This window comes from Vicugna pacos, chromosome 3, assembly GCF_048564905.1.
Source record: "Vicugna pacos chromosome 3, VicPac4, whole genome shotgun sequence".
Classification (NCBI taxonomy): Eukaryota; Metazoa; Chordata; class Mammalia; order Artiodactyla; family Camelidae; genus Vicugna; species Vicugna pacos.
In genome coordinates this window covers 120,514,263-120,531,729 of record NC_132989.1, presented here as the reverse complement: position 1 = coordinate 120,531,729, position 17,467 = coordinate 120,514,263, and the positions used below count along the sequence as shown (strand labels likewise).

The 17,467-nt window shown below is 58.5% G+C and overlaps 1 protein-coding gene across 2 annotated transcripts in view; it reads left to right on the top strand.

Moving 5' to 3' along the window:
- Positions 1-17,467, top strand: part of AHRR (aryl hydrocarbon receptor repressor) — a 65,284-nt gene that overhangs the window by 25,251 nt on the left and 22,566 nt on the right. For both annotated transcript variants that reach the window (XM_072958917.1, XM_072958918.1), the window contains exon 4: positions 6,446-6,552. In XM_072958917.1, the coding sequence (XP_072815018.1) occupies positions 6,446-6,552 (107 nt within the window). The remainder of the gene's footprint in view (positions 1-6,445; positions 6,553-17,467) is intronic.

Sequence of the window (17,467 nt, the reverse complement as noted above, 5' to 3'; positions counted from 1 at the left end):
TCTCCCTAATGAGCGCTTTCTGGTTGCATCTTGCTCTGCAACCTGAGGATTGAAGTAGACAGCGGTTTCCTCTGCAGGACGCCTGGTGGCATCACCACGGAGCCCTGGGCTCCCAGCCCACCAGACCTCAGAGCAAGGTGAGAAGCGCACTCCTGTGACCAGAGAACTGTGGGCGCAGCCGGTGCTGCCTCCCCACCGTCGGGGGCTGGGGAAACGCAGCTATCCTGGCGCTTTTTGAGCCACAGTGAAGTGTGAAACCTCTAAAGCTTGCCAGGTCATTTTGGAAAATAGGGAAGTTATTTCTGTAGAAAATCAACAAGTTGATGAACTACACATCTTGGGGTTGCCTCGTTTCCTAAGTATCACCTCTGCACGAGGCGAGCATGCTGATTCACACTCCTGACGTTTCTTCTTGCCTGACTGAACCTGGGGCTCTGAAAGGCAGTTTTCATCCCTCTCCCCATGAGCCTCAAGCGCAGGCTTTGGAAGGACGCACACCCTCACTTGCAGCTGCCTCCCTGGGAGGTCAGAGAAGAGCTTGCTGGTCTGGCTTCTGCAGTCTTATTCGCAAGTGCTTCCTCTCACCTTCCCGTGGGACACCCTAACCCTGGACCCATCCGTTCTCAGCAGCCCAAGTGCAGAGAACAAGCTGTTTAGAAGGAGACTGAGAGCCCCGAGTCTCCTCTGCAAACACAGTTTGCAGCCGTCAGGAGTCGGCAGGCGGAACTCTCTTCCAAACGCAAAACAAGGAGTTTCTTTTTCAGTTCTTGAAAGTAAGGGGAGGAGAGTTTGGAACCGGGGGGGTGATCCATAAATTTGACGCCAAAATTGCAGAGGGCTTTGTAGGCACAGCTGGGCTGGGGGGCACGGGTCAGAGGCGAAGCACCAAGCCCTCCCCCTCCCTTCCCTGGAGTGCCCCCCACCGCTCCCGCCCTCCAGCCAGGCTGGGTCGCTGAGTCGCCTCCACAGGCTGCCCTCCCTTCCAGGGACGCACAAATAGGCCCAGTCTTCACGGAGCGAGTGGCTGTCGGGAGAGGTGCGCTGGGGCCCCGCAGGGCTCCTGTCAAGTCCAGGACAAATGTGGCTTCGGGGCCCCCAAGCATTGCCACCAAGGTCACCCGGAGGGGGCCTGGCAGTGGGGGCAGGGGTGAGTGGAGCCAGCTGACATCCCGGCCGTTCCGGGTGGACGACCCTCCACGTGCTGGACCTCTCTGTCTCACAGGAGGGCATGCCAGCCCCGCTGGTGACAGGAGGGCCCACCAGCAGGTCACGCTCGCCTGGCCCCAGGCCCCGGCCACCTGCAGCCCATGAGCGGCCAGTGCACAGCCGCCAGGGACCTGGCCCGCAGGTGACTCCCGTCTGTCGGCTCCTCTGCTCCAGGGCCAGGTTCTGGTGAGGACCTGCTTCTGGGCGGTCCTCGCACAGGGGAAGGGGCGAGGCAGCGCCCTGAGGTCTCTGATGATGGCACGAATGCCATCCACGAGGCTCCCGCCCGCACGACCCAGAGGCCCCTCCTGGCACCATCACTGTGGGGATCAGGTTTCCACACAGGAATCTGGGCGTGTCCACAGGCCACCTCTCGGGGTTGGTGCTGAGCTGGTGGCAGTAAGATGCAGGGGTGGACCGTTAGGCCGTGTACCAGGCCCCTGCCGCCCAGGCCCTACCCGGGGCTGGCAGGTGTGTGGCCCTCACAACAGCCCAGCCCCATCCTGCGGGGGCACTGATCCCTGCTCTGAGCTGTGCCCCTCTGCTAAGCAGGTCTCTGAGGGGTCCGGGCTGGAAGTGGGCAGAAATGGGAGGCCTCCTGCTCCTTGGGGCCCCCATAGGGCCTCAAGCTCATTTATGTCCCCTCCACCCTGACCTCTGGGCACAGTGCAGAGGGGAGTAGGTGGTCACGCCAGCCGTCTCCAGAGGACAAGTGTGCATGGCGGCTCTGAATTGAGGGCCTAGGAGCCAGTTTGCTGCTGGAGCAGGGCTGGAGGTGGGTGGCCTAGGTGGCGTTGCCCAGAGCACGGAGGTCAGGACATAGTGCAGAGCCTGGGGTTCTCCACTCGACACTGAAATAGTGCCAGGTTTTACCAGACATGTGTTCATCCAAAGCAGGGGCTGGACTGTGGACACAGACCTGTCTGCTCCAGGAGCTGCAGCTGGTCAGAATCGGGTTTCACCCAGCCTCCTGTGGTGCTCCTGGCTTCTCTCTCAGTCACCTGGGTAGCAGAAGTCCTGCACCCCAACCCCTGGACATCCCACATGCAGTGCATCCCACACACTGGGCTCACTTGTCCTGTCCCCTGAGGAGTTGGCTTCACCTGAGCTGGGAGCAAAGTGGCTGCCACCTCTTGGGCATCACAGCACCATCCAGAGGCAGAGACAGTGGAGTCATCTGGTTCCTCCCCTGAACACTTGGCACCTCTCAATGGCTAGACCTCTGAGCAGCTGCTGGAGGGGCTGGGTCCCTGTGGCACATGGCTCGGCCCAGGTTGGCAACCTGCCCTGAGTCTCCTCTGTGTGAAGGACACGGAGGTCCCTTAGCAAGGAAGTCGGGTACCAGGTTGGGGCTGGCGGGGTGGGGTAGCTTCACTCTGAGCCCCGAAGGGAAGCGGCCTTTCCATTCTCATCCCCACCCCTCATGGGTGTGTGAGTAGCGGACGCACGGGGACAGCCACTGTCTCTGTGACAGTGCCTCAGATTCTGTCTGTTCCGAGCGGACCTTTCAGGGGTGCAGGAGTCAGTGAAGTGGGAGAAGGGTTAATTCTGCAGCCAGTTGGTGGGTAGTTTAGACTGTACAGGGAGATCCTGCAGTATGGCTGAAGTTCAGGGAGGCGGTGAGGGCTGGGCCCAGGCGGGTCTCAGGGATCAGGCAGGAGCCTGTTCATTTTGGGGCGTGGGCAGCCCTGGCCATGCCTCCTCTTCTGCCTTGTGACCTGAGCTCTGTCTGCAGAGCCAGTGCCCAAAGCCAGCCCCAAGCTCTGCCCAGGGCAAGGACAGCTGCGGTGGGGCCAGGGGTCTTGGCAGCCCCCCACCTCCCACTGCCACTCAGAAGCCAGCTGGGCGGGAAGAGGGCTGGCCGCCCGCAGGGTGTGGCTGGTGGGATATAGGTGCTGGCGGAAGCCCATCTCAGCTGGCTTGGCCCCATTCTGGGGACAGCACAGGGTCAGCGGGTGGGGGCAGCAGCTTGCCGGGGCATGAGGCCCTTGGACACGGACGGGCATCTGCATGCCTGGCTGGACCAGAGGTAATTCCTTGAGCGCTGGGCCTTGGGGGCCCTCTCACCCCTGGAACATCCCTCCTCTCCAGGCCTTGGGGGCCCCTTTCTCTCCACACTTTTGCAAACTCCCTGATGGACACCCCTGCACCTGCTCCCTGCCAGCTTCTCTCCCTGGCCTGTTACCACGGGCAACCAGGTGCAGATGGTGGGGGGCCGGGGGCTGAGACGGTGGGCTTGCCCCTTGTCGCAGTGGAGTCCAGGTGGAGAAGCGGTGGGGCTGGGATCTCTCTCCAGAGGCCTCCTCCACACACAGCCCCCGCCTCCCCACCAGCTCCCCACTCAGGGGGGCTAGACCCTCTTCCAAGTCAGATCCTCAGGTGACGCCCGTGGTCACAGGGAAAGGAGAGAAAGGGTGAGATGAGGTAGCAGGCCCTGGTGACTGGGCAGAGCTGAGGCCTGACGGAGCTGCTGGGAGCAGCAGGCTGCTTCCCCCATCCCTGGGGCTGTTCCCCTCCAGCTGCCTCCCCACTGGGTGTTTCCCACACCCTCCTGCTCCCCCAGCTGAGCTGCTCCCACCCCACTGCTCCCCCTCCACTGGGCTGCTCCCACCCTGCCAGCGCTGCTCCCCCAACACTGGGCTGTCCCCCTCCCCCCACTGCTCTGCTCACCCTCCCTGCTGCTCCTCCCCCTTCTGCCTGGCTGTCCCCCCTAATCCAGGCTGCTCCCCCTACCTCCATTCTGTGCCATTGCCACAGTCCACCTGTGAGAGGACTGACACCCCCCAGCCCATGAGCCCTGGCTGTGACCCCCACCCCCACTGGAGTTGTTGCCTTGTGCCAACTTCCTTGCACCCCTGAACTGGGTGACCTGGAAGGAGGTGGGGCAGGGCTGTCACTCAGATGGGTTTTCGGGAAGGCTGCCCCCAGCCCTGGCTGGGCCTGCAGGACAGCCTCCGAATCACATTCGGTTTCTTCTTGTCTCACCACAGGCCTGGGGGTGGGGCGCGCTGGCGGCCCTGCTCGCACGCGAGGCCCTGGCCGGGGTCCAGGCTGCTGTCACTGCTGTGCTGACGCCCCATCGCGTGACAGGAGCCCGAGGAGGCCCTGCTGGGCGTGCCCTGCGGAATGTGGCTGCGGAGGAGGGAAGTGGGGGTGCCCGGCCAGGGTGCACGCGATGCTGGGGGGCTGGCTCCCCAGTGCAGAGAGCCATGCAGGGGGAGGGGGAGGGAGGTTAGAAGGGGACCCCGGTTCCTGCCTCCAGGGAGTGCTCACCACCCCCCATCCAGGCTGCCCCATGTCCTGTGTGGGCATTGGCCCCTGTGAGTCTGGGAGCACTGTGGCTCTGTGCCTCTCCAAGTGGGGGGCAGGGTCCCAGCAGGGGTCAGTAAACCACATCTGGGGATCCCCCCAGCTTTCCATCTGTGGGTGGCAGCATCCCCCAGGCAGGTCTGCAGGGGTGAGAGAGAGGAGGGCAGGGACAGCCCAACCCCAAACTCCCCTTCCCCTCAATTCAGCCTGCAAGTTGGGGTAGGGGGCTGGCTTGAGCTGGGTCGGTGTGGAGGGGTGGTCCCTGCAATGAATTTGCTATGAGGGAGGCCTTGGTGGTCTGGGCTGTAGGGGGCGACTGGGTGCACTGAGATGGGGGTCCGGGCCCCAGCTCCTCTCCTGGCTCCAGACTCTTCCAGACCTGCTCCAGGCTCTGCCCCACCCACCTGGAAGACGTGGCCTCTGGGTGGTCAGCAGGGCTGGATCCTCTGGGGAGCTGGGAGGCTGGCCCTGGCCTCGTGACATCACGGGGGGAGGGGCGGGAGTCAGGGGGACCCCGGCCTGCGCTAGTCAGAGTTTTCCCTCCTTTATCTTTCTCGGCCTCTGAGAGCGTGGGGTCTGCGTGAGCCTCTGGGACCAGAAGGTTCCCTCGGGGACGTGGCACCTCTCAGCGCCAGCTCCTCTTGGGTCTGCGTGAGGCCTCTGTGCTCCAGGAAGCAGGGCTGCGTGCGTTTGGCGTCTCAAGCCTTTCTGAGTGGAGTGGAGCACAAAATGGATTAAACGTTAAGGCCTCTGGCTTCTCGCTCAGAGCTGTTTCACTGCCTTGAAAACCAGTGCCCTCTCGGGGGACCTGGTGGCTGACGAGTTTCAGTTTGGAAGGGAGTCCTGGGCGTCTGCATCTCTGCCTGGTGACCCAGGCATGACTGGACTGTTTCCCGGGATACACCTGCTTTCTGGCGAGGAAATGCGTTCTTTTCTTGCCGCCTTTCATGCAGTGAACAGAAGTCCTGCGGGAGAGGAGGGGATGGGGTAAGCTTCTGAGAGAGGGGAGGATGGAGAGGCCGGGGGAGACCAAAGGCCACAGCAGGGCCCCGAGGGCCACCGTCCCGGAGGCTCTGCATGGAGGCCGTTGTCCCTGTGGACACCCTGCGCCCGGCAGCAGGGGCGTATACGAAGGGCCGGCTTGGCCTCTGCTGGGGTGTGTGTACACGTACATGTGTGTGCTCGCGCGCGTGCGTGTGCATCGGGGGCTCCATCTGCCGTGGTCCGGCCCACTTGAGGGTTGAGGAGGGTTAGACCAAGCATCTCAACCCAGAGAGCTCATCGGGGGCCTGCTGGCCTGGGGCTTGGGGCCCTGCGCCTCTGACCGGCTCTTGGGGGAGCTGGTGCTGCCCATCAGCCAAGGGCGCAGCCGTGGGGAGCTGGCCGGGGCAGCGGAGCCCCGAGGCCTCCCCGACAGTCGATGACGTGTGGGAGCCGGAACGGCCCAGCACGCCCCCGAGGAAGAGCCCCGCACAACTTGGTGGTCTCGAAGGAGAAACGCTGCGGAGCTTCACGCTTCTTTATGTTTTATCCCAAGACCAGAAGGAGGCGAGTGACGGTCTGCAGGGCCCTTGGTGGCACTGACGCCCTCGGAGCTTCCATCTGCAAGCCCCCAAAATGAGGGGAAACAGAGGCACGTCCCACCCGGCCTCCGTGGAGCCAGCAGCACCAGGCCCGCTGCTGGCTGGGACCCCCTTTACCTGCCTGCCCCTCAGCAGCCTGGGGGACCCTGTAATTCCAGTGTCCAGGAGGATGCTGAGCGTGGACCTGGGGGCCCCCTGCCAGGTGCCAGGGGCTGGGATGAGGGCGATGTCCGCCTGTCTGACCTGCAGAGGGTGGCAGCAGAGAGCTGTGGAGTGGAAGCTGGGGAAACAGAGGAAATGTGGCCAGGCCCGGGAAGGCTGTAAGTAACTGCTCTCTCCTCCCACAGCCCTGCAGGAGCGGCGCCCACAGCAGCCGGCTGCCAGTGCCCCCCCACCAGGAGACAGAGGTCTGTGTGGAGGGTCCGCCGTGCCGGAGGGAAGGCTGCTGCTGGAGGTGAGCCCCTTCCCCCTCAGATCACACCAGCGCCCGGTGTGCAGGCGTCTGCCCTGGGTCCCCAGATGTGACCTTTTACAACCACGTGGAAGTTAAGGCTCTGGGAAGGGTGGGATGGTGGCGCTCTGGGGGCAGTGCAAGCCGGTGAGCTGGCGGCCTAGGTCTTCAGATCTGAAAATCGTTTTCCAGCCTGCATTTTCTGGTTCTCCCACCTGCAGCGGGGAAGGGCAGGGGCAGGGAGCCAGCAAGACACCTTTTCTTTTTTAATTTTGTGGGGGCAGTAATTAGGTTTATTTATTTATTTAACGAGGTACTGAGGATTGAACCCAGGACCGTGTGCATGCTAAGCAGGCACCCTCCCTGTAAGACACTTTTCCTGTCCCATCTCAGCCAAGCCCTGAGGTTGGCACCCTCTCCCCACGGCACTTCAACTTGTTAGAAGTTTCAGCTGTTTACAAGGAGGCGAGGGTGGAGTAACCCTAAAAACCTGATGAGCTTTTAGGATGGCCGGGACCAGTGGCCAGGCTTTGGCCGACTGGTCCTCCTGGTCCCCGTCCCTAGGTCTTTGTTCTGTCCATATCTTCTCGGATCCCGTCGCCCAGGATCAGGGCCCTGGTGTCCCCCTCACGCTGCCCCTGCTCATCGTGTGGGCACTGCCCTCTGCTCTCGCACGTGTCCAGCCCTGTCACCCACCGGCCCCGCGGCCCCCCAGCTCGCAGCCCCAGCTGGGGGGTCTGGATGTGCTCTGAGGGTCAGTGAGCTTGAGGCCACTTCCTTTCTGTGAGGAGGGCGTTCTCGCAGGTGGCTGGTTGGTGCTGAGCGCGAGCCCCCAGGGTAGTAGCTGCCTCGGAGCCGGTCTGCGCAGAGCTGGGTCTGAGCGAAGTGAGCATGGGGATGTTCTGCTTTCAGTGGAGGAAACGTCTGACACCCATTACTCGTCGGGTTTTAGGAATCCAATCTTAAATACTGTAAAGTTTCCTCTGAAACTGCTCTTTTCTGTCAGTGCTGGTAAACCTGGAGCTGAAACACGTCGTGCCAGTTTGAATTGTGTTCTTGGCAAAAGATAAAGATAACTGGCGTTGTTTGCTCTTTTTTATTCATGTTCAAAATTAAAATAACATCTTACCCATGAAATCTTTTTAAAACTTTTGTTCTGAGCTATAAATACAGAAGCGTGTGCATGTAGCTGAGCTCGGGGTGCCGTGCTCACCTCTGCACCGGGGCCACCGCCCAGGCCACCTCTTCCGGCCCCTCCAGTGGGCGCAGAACGCGGTGGTCCTGCCTCCATGCAGAAGCCTTCAGGTGTTTCTGCTCTCAACCAAGCCTTAAAGCCTGGATGATCAAGTATTCCCTGGGGCCTCTGGACGCAGACGGCCCTGCGGTCCGGCTGAGGCTGAAGCCAGGCCTGACTCTCTTGTCCCTGCCAGCTCCCTCAGGGCCCAGAAGGGAGGGGAACTGGTGCGTCCATCCTGGCATGCAGAGGTTCTGGGAGCTGCCCTCCGGGTGGACTTTCTGAGAACGAGGTCCCGAGGCTGAGGGGTCAGGGGCCACTGCCCCTCTGCTCTGGGCACTGTGGCTGCCCTGGTGCCCGGCTCCCCGGCCAGGCCAGAGTGGTGCACCCCCAGCTCCATTTTGGAGAATGAGGTCCAGCAGTTTCCGTCGTGGTTGCCTCTGTGCCCAACAGGAAATTTCTGAAGATTCCCGTTGATTGGAATCGGGGCAGGTTACTTGACGAGCGCTTTCCAGAGCATCGCCGGAGCGGAGATTCTCACATTTTGGGATTAGAGTCTATTTTTGAAGTTTAAAAATATTCCCAAACAAAGCAAAATAAGCAAATCCGGCAACAATAAGAAGAAACTCTCAGCTCTTGTCTCCAAGCTTCAATCTCTTGAAGACAAACTGTCATCGATTCACAGGAGATTCAGGGCTGGTGCAGACTCTTAAAATCACCTGTGATTTTAAGGTGGAGAGGCCTAGGTTTGGGGCCATTGGGGGCTTGTCGAGGGTCCCCGTTGGGGCTTGGGCTGGACCCCACGTTTCTGGGTCCATGTTAGAAGCTGCGGGCCTCAGGGAAGCCAGGACGCCCACAGAGCTGCCAGCCAGGGAGCATCTTGGTGCGGCACTGGGTACAGGACGGAGGAGGCGGGGAGGTGGGGGGAGGGGGAAGGGAGGCGTGGTCCTGGGCGCACTGACCTTGGCTGTGCAATCAGAGCAGGCCCTGGGCTTCAAACCCCGTCCAAGCTGGGCTGCAAGGCCGTCACGTTTACGCAGGTGCAGCGAGGTGCCTGCAGGAGCGCTGAGCTCGGACCTGTCCAGCCAGAAGACGCTCTGACCACGTGACCCTCGCTAGAGTTCAGGTGTCCCATGCTGCTCCGGACATTTTCTAACTTGTATTTTCAAATTTATGCACACTAAAACGCGTTCTTCTTGGCAGTGTGGTGGCCACCCCTGAGCAATCCCTCCAGCCCCACATCTCCACCCTGCTGTCCGTTTGCTGACAGACGCCTGCCCACCCTGGCTCCGAGCTCCATCTTCCTCTCCTGAGGGTCTGGCGCCTGCCCACACAGCCGCTGGGGATGTGGGGGTTGTTTCCAGGATGCACTGTTTGTGAATCAAGCTGTGCTGAACACTCACACACAGGTTTTCTCTGAGCATAAGTTTTCCTTTTGTGTGGATAATACCTGTGTGTGTCTGACTTCGTAAGAAATCTGCCTTCCAAAGTGGCCGTGTGCTTGCGGCCCCGCCAGTGTTACGAAGCCTTTTCCATAGGGGCAGACAGGACCCTCACTACAGTTTCACCTGCGTTTCCCTCCTCACTAGTGACGCAGGGTGTCGGTGTGTGTTCACTTGCTGCGACGGACCCTCCTTGTGAGCTGTCTGCCCTCTTGCTGTTGTGCTCAGAGGCCCTGTGAGCGCCCTAGGAGCGCGTCCCTGTGCGCAGGGTCGGTGAGTCTGTGTCCCCAGCCTGGCCAGCCTCCTCACTGCCTTGACGGGGCCTTGCGGAGAGTGAAGGAATCTAACTTTGACGGAGTCCAGTCTATCGGTGTTTTTCATAGATCATGATTTTGGTGTCATATCTAAGAACTCTTTATCTGACCTGAGGTGACAGAGGTTATTCTTTGATGCTTGTGCCCAACACTTCATACCTTTACAGTGAGTTTCACATTCAGGCCTGTAATCCTGGTTGGTTAACTGTGGTACGAGGTGGGGCGCAGGTCAAGACTGACTGTATCTGCACGTGAGTGTCCGGTTGTTTCAGAGCCGTTTATTCAAAAGGTGGTCCTTTCTCCATTGAACTGCCTTCACACCTTTGTGAAAAGTCAGTTGGCCATCTTGCTGTGTCTGTCTCTGGACTCTGTCCTGTCCTGTTGGCTGTGTGTCTGGCCTCTGGCAAGTAAGCGCTGTGCTTGCCCGGTTACTACAGCTCCGTCGTAAGTCCGGAAGTCGGGCGCTGCGGCTCTTCACTTCTTTGTGACTGTCGTTCTTTTTCAGAATTGTTTTGGCTATTCTAGTTTCTCTGTCTTTCCATATACATTGTAGAGTTAATTTGTTGATATCTGCAGAAATTTCACTGGGACTTGACTGGGGAGAATTGACAGCCTGACACCACCACCCTCCCAATTTATGAACGCAGTACCTCCCCATTAATTTAGGTCTGTTATGACTACTGTCTTCAGCGTTTTGTGTTTTCAGCGTATTTGCTAGATTTACATGTGAGCATTTTACATGTGTGTTGCTATTATAAATGAGCCGTTGTTTAACCTCAGTTTTCCTCAGCAGTGTATAGAAACACACTTTATTCTTCTAGGTTGACTTTGTGTCTGCGACCCTGTTGAATTCATTAGCAGCTCTTTGTTGTTGTGGACTCTGGGAATTGTTACATCATCATGTTTTCTGAGAAGAGAGACCGTTCTCTCTTCTTTCTCAAACTACACGCTTTGTTTTTCCTGCCTTACTGCACTTCCAGGACTTCTGGGACCAGGTAGGGCAGAAGAGGTGAGGGGACAAGCCTGCCTTTTCCTCAGCGTGGGGAGAAACCTCTGATCTTTGCTTTGCTTTGCTTTTTATAGATGCCTTACATCAGATTAAGAAATTTCCCTCTATTCCTTGTTTTCCGAGAGTTCTTCCTATGAGTGGACCCCTGCCCCCCCCGTTTTATCTGTTTCATCAGTCTCATCAGATGCTTTTTCTTCTTCTGTTGAGATGTGATTTCTCTTCCTGAGTCTGTTAATATTGTGAACTGCATTGATTGACATGCTCAGGACAGATCGATCGTCTTCATATACTGCTGGACTCAATTTGGTAAGACTGTGTGGGGGCTTGTGTTTTTGTTGATGAGAAATATTTCTGTAGTTTTCTTGCAACGTCTCTGTTAGGTTGTGGTGTCTCGCTGATGGAGGCTTCGTGGAATCGGTTGAGAGTGTTCCCATCTCTCGCGTTTTCTGAAGCAGATTGTGTCGAACTGCTGTTACCGCCTCCTGAAACGCTTGCTACACTTCCCAGGCAGAAACAGCTGGTCTGAGAGTCTTCTTTGTTAGAAGGTTAAAGTATGAATCTAGTTTCTTTGATTGATAAAGGACTATTCAGGTTACCTCTTCTAGTGTGAATTTTAGTAGTCTGTGTCTTTCAAGCAGTTGGTCCGTTTTATCTACGTCATTGCTTTTATGGGTACAGTTCAGGTTTTTCCCATGTTGCCCTTTTAATGACTGTGGGTTCTGTAGTCACGTCTCCTTTTTCATTTCATTGGTGATCTGCGTTGTCTCTTGTTTTTCCTTAGTCCATTGGGCCAGAGTTTTACTCGTTTTACTGATTTTTCTCAGACACAGCTGCTGGTTTCATTGATTGTTACTGTGGACCGAATGCTTGTATTCGAGCCCCCCAGCTAATACAATACAGTCAACTTCATGCTAGACTGGGGACCCAACCCCCTCTGGGATGGCGTCTGGTGGTGGGTCCATGGGAGGTGGTGATGTCATGAGCCCCTCTGAGTGGGCCCAGTGCTGTCGTGAAGGAGGCCCTGAGAGCCCCCAGCCCCTTCTGCCGGTGGGCGCGGCGGGCACGGTGGGCGCGGCCGGGAGGCGGCCCTGCCCGCAGTGCTGTCTGGGGGGGAGGTGTTCTTCCAAACGTCAGTTCTGTCAAGCTGGTTGATGATGGTGGCTTTTTTGTATCCTTGTTGCTTTTCTGTCTGGTCTCAACTTGAAACACAAGTGTTGATGTCGCCTAGTAAAATCGTGGATCTGGGATTTCTCCTTTCAGCTCTGTCAGTCTTCGCTCTGTGTACTTCGGGTTCTGCTGTAGGGGGCAGACGTACCTGGAGTTAACTGCGTTTTCCTTGGGAGCTGACCCTTCTGTCCCGTCCGAGTGCAAGACGCCTCTTCATCTCCGGTTACTTTCCTTGCCTTGAAGTTTACTTTGTTTGACACTAACACGGTCACCCCAGCTCTTTTCAGTGAATGTTTGTTTGGCGTATCCTGCTTCATCTCATTGTTTTAATCCATTTGTATAGTTAGGTTTAAACTGTGTCTTCTGTTGGCAGTATGTCTTTGGACCTTTTCTTTGTTGTTCATTTTTTAAGTCCAGTCTGACAGTGCCCCTTCTAGAGGCCGTTTACATTAGGGAGGTCATTGATATTGCTGGATTTAAGCCCACCATTGTATAATTTTCCTGCTCCTTGTTTCCCTTTCTCGTGTTTTCTGCCCCTTCTGGCGTTGGCAATATCCATCACTGCTCCAGCTCGGTGCACCCACGGCTTTCAATGCTCGAGTCCGACGCGACTGGGTTTGTGTTTATTAGATCGTCCTGTTTAGGGCTCACGGGCTTTTTGAATCTATGTGTTTGTGTCTTTCATCAAACTCAGAAGGTTTTCGGCCATATTCTTCACACATTTTTTACCGCCCCGTGTCTTTCTCTTCCATTTCAGAAACTGCGCTGGCACAGGTGTGAGACCTTGAGGCTGTGTTCACCTTCCCAGTGTTTTCTCTCTCAGGTTGGACGCCTTCCATTGCTCTGTCCTTACTGACCCTTTTCTCTGTCAGCGCCATTCTGCTCTTAAGCCCACCCAGTGGAGCTTCCACGTCACGTATTTGATTTCTCGGTTCTAAAATTCTCATGTGGTTCTTTTCTAATAGTATCTGCTTCTCTTCTGAGACCCGTGGCCTGCGTTGCTCTTCCCTCGGGGAGGAAAGTCATGGCAGCTGTGTTAAATCCCTGACGTGGTCATTCCACCATTTTCAGTTCAGAAGTGGCGTCTGTCTCACGTCTTCTCCCCTGAGTGGTACTCTCTCATTCTGGTTCTTAGTATATGTGATGATTTGGGGTGATGTGGTAGGCAGAACACTGGTTCCCCAAAGTGTTCCTGCCCGAATTCCCGGAGCCTGTGAGTATGTTACTTTACTTGGAAAAAGGGCTTTGCAAGTGGGCCTGAAGGCTCTGACGTCAGGCTTCCCTGCAGAACTCACAGCACCCAGGCCGGTGGTGACGGGGCCTCCTGCCAGCCGTGCTGCACCTGCTCCTCAAACCTCGTGCACACGGGCACCGTGGACCCTCCAGGAAAGAGGCTGCTGAGCAAAACACACGGTCCAGGAGGAACATCAACCTGGAGGGACAGACGTGCGGAGGGGAGACAGCCAGACGGACAGGCTCCTTGGGACGGGGCGAGGGGACACTGGGGAAATGGGCTGCTATGAAAGGGACAACTCAGAGGTTGAAAAGAGCTCACAGAAGCATGAAAGCAAAGCTTGGAAATCCAAGAGTGGTCCAGAGTTAAAGTATCACCACGAGTAAGTGACAAACAGGCGGCAAATAACAGAGGAAAGTCAGGAAGGCTGCCAGACCCCAGAGGGCCTGCGTGATCAGAGCTCCAGGGAGGTCAGAGGGGAGGAAATCATTCAGGAAGCAGCCCGGAAGGTTTCCCAGAACCCAGGACTGAGTTTCCGGCCCAAGAGCCCCATCAGGTGACCAGCACAAAGGATGAGAAGGACAAGGACCAGGTGTTTGCTTCTGAAATTCTACACCCTAAGGGCAGGCGAGACCACGGAGCCTGGACGGCCACCAGGAGGTGCCTGCACAACATTGAGGGGGCACCTCCATCCTGGGTCCACATGCGCCCCAGACCCCTCGGCATGACCAGGTCCACTTCCCCACGTGGATTCAGGAGGGTCCTCTCCCCACCCAGAACCAGGGCCCTGACCGAGTGGCAGGCGGGGCTTGAGGCCCAAGGCCCTACTGGGAGCAAGTGGAAGAAGAAGTGGGTGGATGAGACGCTGCTGGACGAGGCGCGTTCCCCAGGGACACTGGGGTCGGTCAGTGACTGTGTGGCTGAGTCCTGGGCCCACGGTCGCTGAGGGCAGCGAGGTGTTCGAAACACATGCATGCCCAGCTGAGAAGGGTCAGCGAGTCCACAGGCGTGCGCGGAGCAGCAGGACCGCGCAGCTGGTGTGCAGGCAGAGCAGCGCCCTGGCCGAGGTCGAGATCAGAGCAGCTCCCAGTGCTGGGCTCCAGGCAGCGCGCACAGGGCTGGAAGCCACCGGGGACTCGAGGTCCGTGCGGCTCTCACATCCTGTGCACGGCTCTAACCCTGTCCGCTAAAGGCCATCTTACCAGACGCGAAGCCCTGCTCTTTGGCGCTCCTCACACTGGTGGACTCTCCACCCCCTCGGGTACAGGCCCCTTTCTCGCTCCGTGTCCCTCTTGCAGACGTGCAAGTTTAGCCTGTTCACGTTTCCTGTGATCACGCTTACGGAGGCTATTTCTGCTCTCATGTTTTGTGTTTTCTATTCCTCCACTTTCCTTGGTTTCTTTCTCTTCTGTCTAGCTCCCCATTCGGCAGACCGAGCTTTCTCCTGCGGGTTTAAAAGCCCCACATTCTTATTTTGTTCTCACGGGGAAGCCTTCAGAAAGGCCTTTCCAGGCGGGTTTCCCTTCCACCTCCTGGTCTAGCTGGGCTGGCGTCTCTCCGGCAGGGCTGGCATCGGCTCAGCCCTCTGGTTCCCCTGCACAGATGCAGCGGCTTTGTCCAGAAGTTGAATCCTGGACGATGCAGATCTTGCCTGTGTTCCTAGCTTTTGGGGACCCTCCGGGAGCTGACCAGGCTGTGGGGCCCCTCCTAGCAGGCCCTAGGTGTGTTTCTCATTTTGAGGCCTCCCCGGGGCGTTTTCATTGTGAGTCTCAGTGTGAAATCTTCCTGGGTCTCCCCACGTGCTTGAGAACGTTATGCCCTCACAGCTGGATGACAGTTTGGCTGAATATGGAATTGTAAGTTCAAAGGTTTTTCTTCGGCCTTCAAAAGTGCTTCTCCATCGTCTGCAGTGCCTGTGCTGCTGGTGGGGCCCGACGCCCACTGCAGCGGCTGCGCTGACCCCCTCTCTGAGCTGTGTGAGTCCGCCTTTGGCCTTGGTGTTCTTGAATTTCACCACAATGTGTCTCCCGTCTTGTTTTGCCTGCTTGGTGCTCCCGAGTCCTTTCCATCTGAAGTGTTTCTTCTTTAATCTGGACACTTCTTTCCATTGTTGCATCAAACCCTGTCCCTCTCCGTTAGCGGTGCTCCCTCTGGAGCTGCTGTTGCCCAGCACTGCTGAGTGACCGCTCCCATCCACAGGCCTCCCTTCCCTGCTGCCCTCAGGACTGACCCTCCAGCTCTGCAGCCGCTACACCCTTCTTCCCTCCTTACTTACTAGGCTCGCACCTCAAACAGTTCCCCTTAATTGGTTTCTAGTATTTCTTGTTTCTGTTTCTTTTTGCTGATATATTTCTTATCTCCTTAAATCTATTTAGATTCATGCTTATCTCATGTTTGGTCTCTGTTCTGTGCTGCCCCACATGCTGGGCATCCCCCAGACCATCTTCTGGCCCCTGTGTGCTCTGCCCCTGGGGAGCCAAGCTGTGTGCTGGGGACAGGTGGGACGGGGCTGGGGGAGGGGCGAGGCCGGATTTGGGCGGGACTTGCCTCCTTGGGGAAGGTTCCCCTTTAGAAAGGGCCACCTTGGGAGGAGTCCTGGCCTGGGGCTTGCATAGGACAGGGAGGGGTGAGTGCTCGGAGGCACAGCTCAGCAGTACGGGCCTCTCCCCGGCTGGCCCTGCACTCTTGCCCCATCACTCCACCAGGCAGACTGTCCCCAGGCAGCTGGGGGAGGGGCCAGAGCAGAGCATAGGAAGAATTTCTTCCAGTGTTCTCTGCTCCCCCAAACCTCCCACCCTGGGCCGCACCCTCAGCTCCTCCTCACCCTGACCCCAGTCAGCTCTGGGCTCCTTGCGGGTCCCTGAGGCCTTCTGGGGACCACTCCTCCCATTAGGGCACTAGGGGCTGACCCTGGGGAAGGACTGGAGCCTGTGCTGGCTCACCTGTGTGGACACAGACACCATGTGTCCATGTTTAATGGAATAAGCTTTGCCAGATGCCAAACGAAGTCAAAAGCGGCCAACGGGGAGGCACAGACTCGTTTGATTTGTCTGGTTTCTGAGTTCGAGGCTGGAGCAGGATCCGCAGGGGAGGAGGTTGCAGACGGACAGACGTGCTGACCGGCCCCTGAGGTGAGCGGGTTTCTCCAGTTCCCACACCAGCCCTTGGCCTGGGACTCACAGAGCCTGGGCTGCCACCTCGGCTCCAGCTCCGGCTCCCTGGGTGCCCGGGCACCGTGGGCCTCGTGGAAGCAGCTGTGAGTGGCCTTGCCTGCCTGCGAGCCTTGAGAGCCAGCCGTCGGCCCGTGCCAGCACGCTGACTTGGTTTCTGGGAAAGCCAGCATAATTCCCGGGACATTCCCAGGAACCGCAAGGGACCTGCCGAGAACTGCAGGCGTGGAGACTTGCGCACCTTCAGGCTGTCAGTCTTCTAAAGAAAGACCTAGAGACCCCCTTCCCCTGGTCGGACCCGAAGGCGCTCTGCTGACCGGCAGGGTTGCGGACAGGGCTCCTGCTGTGGTTTCCTCCCTGTGGTGCTGGACGCGTGGGTTCAGGGACCACGGTCCTCCAGAAAGGCAGACGTGAAGCCCCGGAGAGCTCACCGCCAGAGCCTGGTGCAGGAAGAGGGGCACCGTGGGAATCGGCCCAGGAGGGCGGGGCAGAGCCGCCAGGGTGGGCAGGGCTGTGTGGCCCAGGAGCAGGGGTCTTGCGTTGGCCACAGGGGACGGTGGGCTGCAGGAGGGGCCGTCGCACAACCACCTGTCCCTGACTGTTGAAGGGTGGCTGGGAGCCCAGGACGGACACCTGGCAAGGCCGGCAGCTGTGCTTCTGGGGCCCACTGCGGCCGGCCCAGGCTCCCCGCTCCCGCTCGGCTCCCTGAGAGAGCTCCCTGGTGTGCCCGCACCTGGCCGCCCATCCGGGCCTTCCACTGAGCAGGCCGCTGCACCTGCAGCCCCCTCTCCAGGGGCTGGGGGCTTCCTGCTCGCCCTCCGTCCTCACTGCTCAGAGAAAGCGCATTTTCTCACCTCCTGCTGTGACTGCTGGGCCTGTTGTTCCCAAACTCCTTTGATGTAAATAAAAGTGGAAGAAGTTCCATGGCTGCCGCTGGCCTGTGGGTGGACACAGCCCGGGAAGGGCAGCCTGTTCCCCACCCCCCAGACAGCCCCCAGTCCCACCCACCTCATTCCTGCTGTCTCACAGCCTCCGCCTGCCCGACCACGCGCTGGGCGTACCGAGGGCCCTGTTCCCCAGCTCGTGCCATGCCTCGGGCTACGTCCAGCCACGGCTGCACGGTTGTGCCTTCTGCCCACCCAGCGGCCTCCCTGTGGGTCAGAAGCCCACAGCTTCTAGCCCCACCCCAGAGGGTAGTTCAGATGTCTGGGGCCTGGGTGGGCTTTTAGACCCCCATAACTCCCCACTGCGAAACCTTTGACTGTGCACCATAGCCCCTGATCGTCCGCCATGAGCCCCTGACTGCCTGTGGTCACTGAGCTAGGCTCGCTGGGTTCCCCTCAGTGGC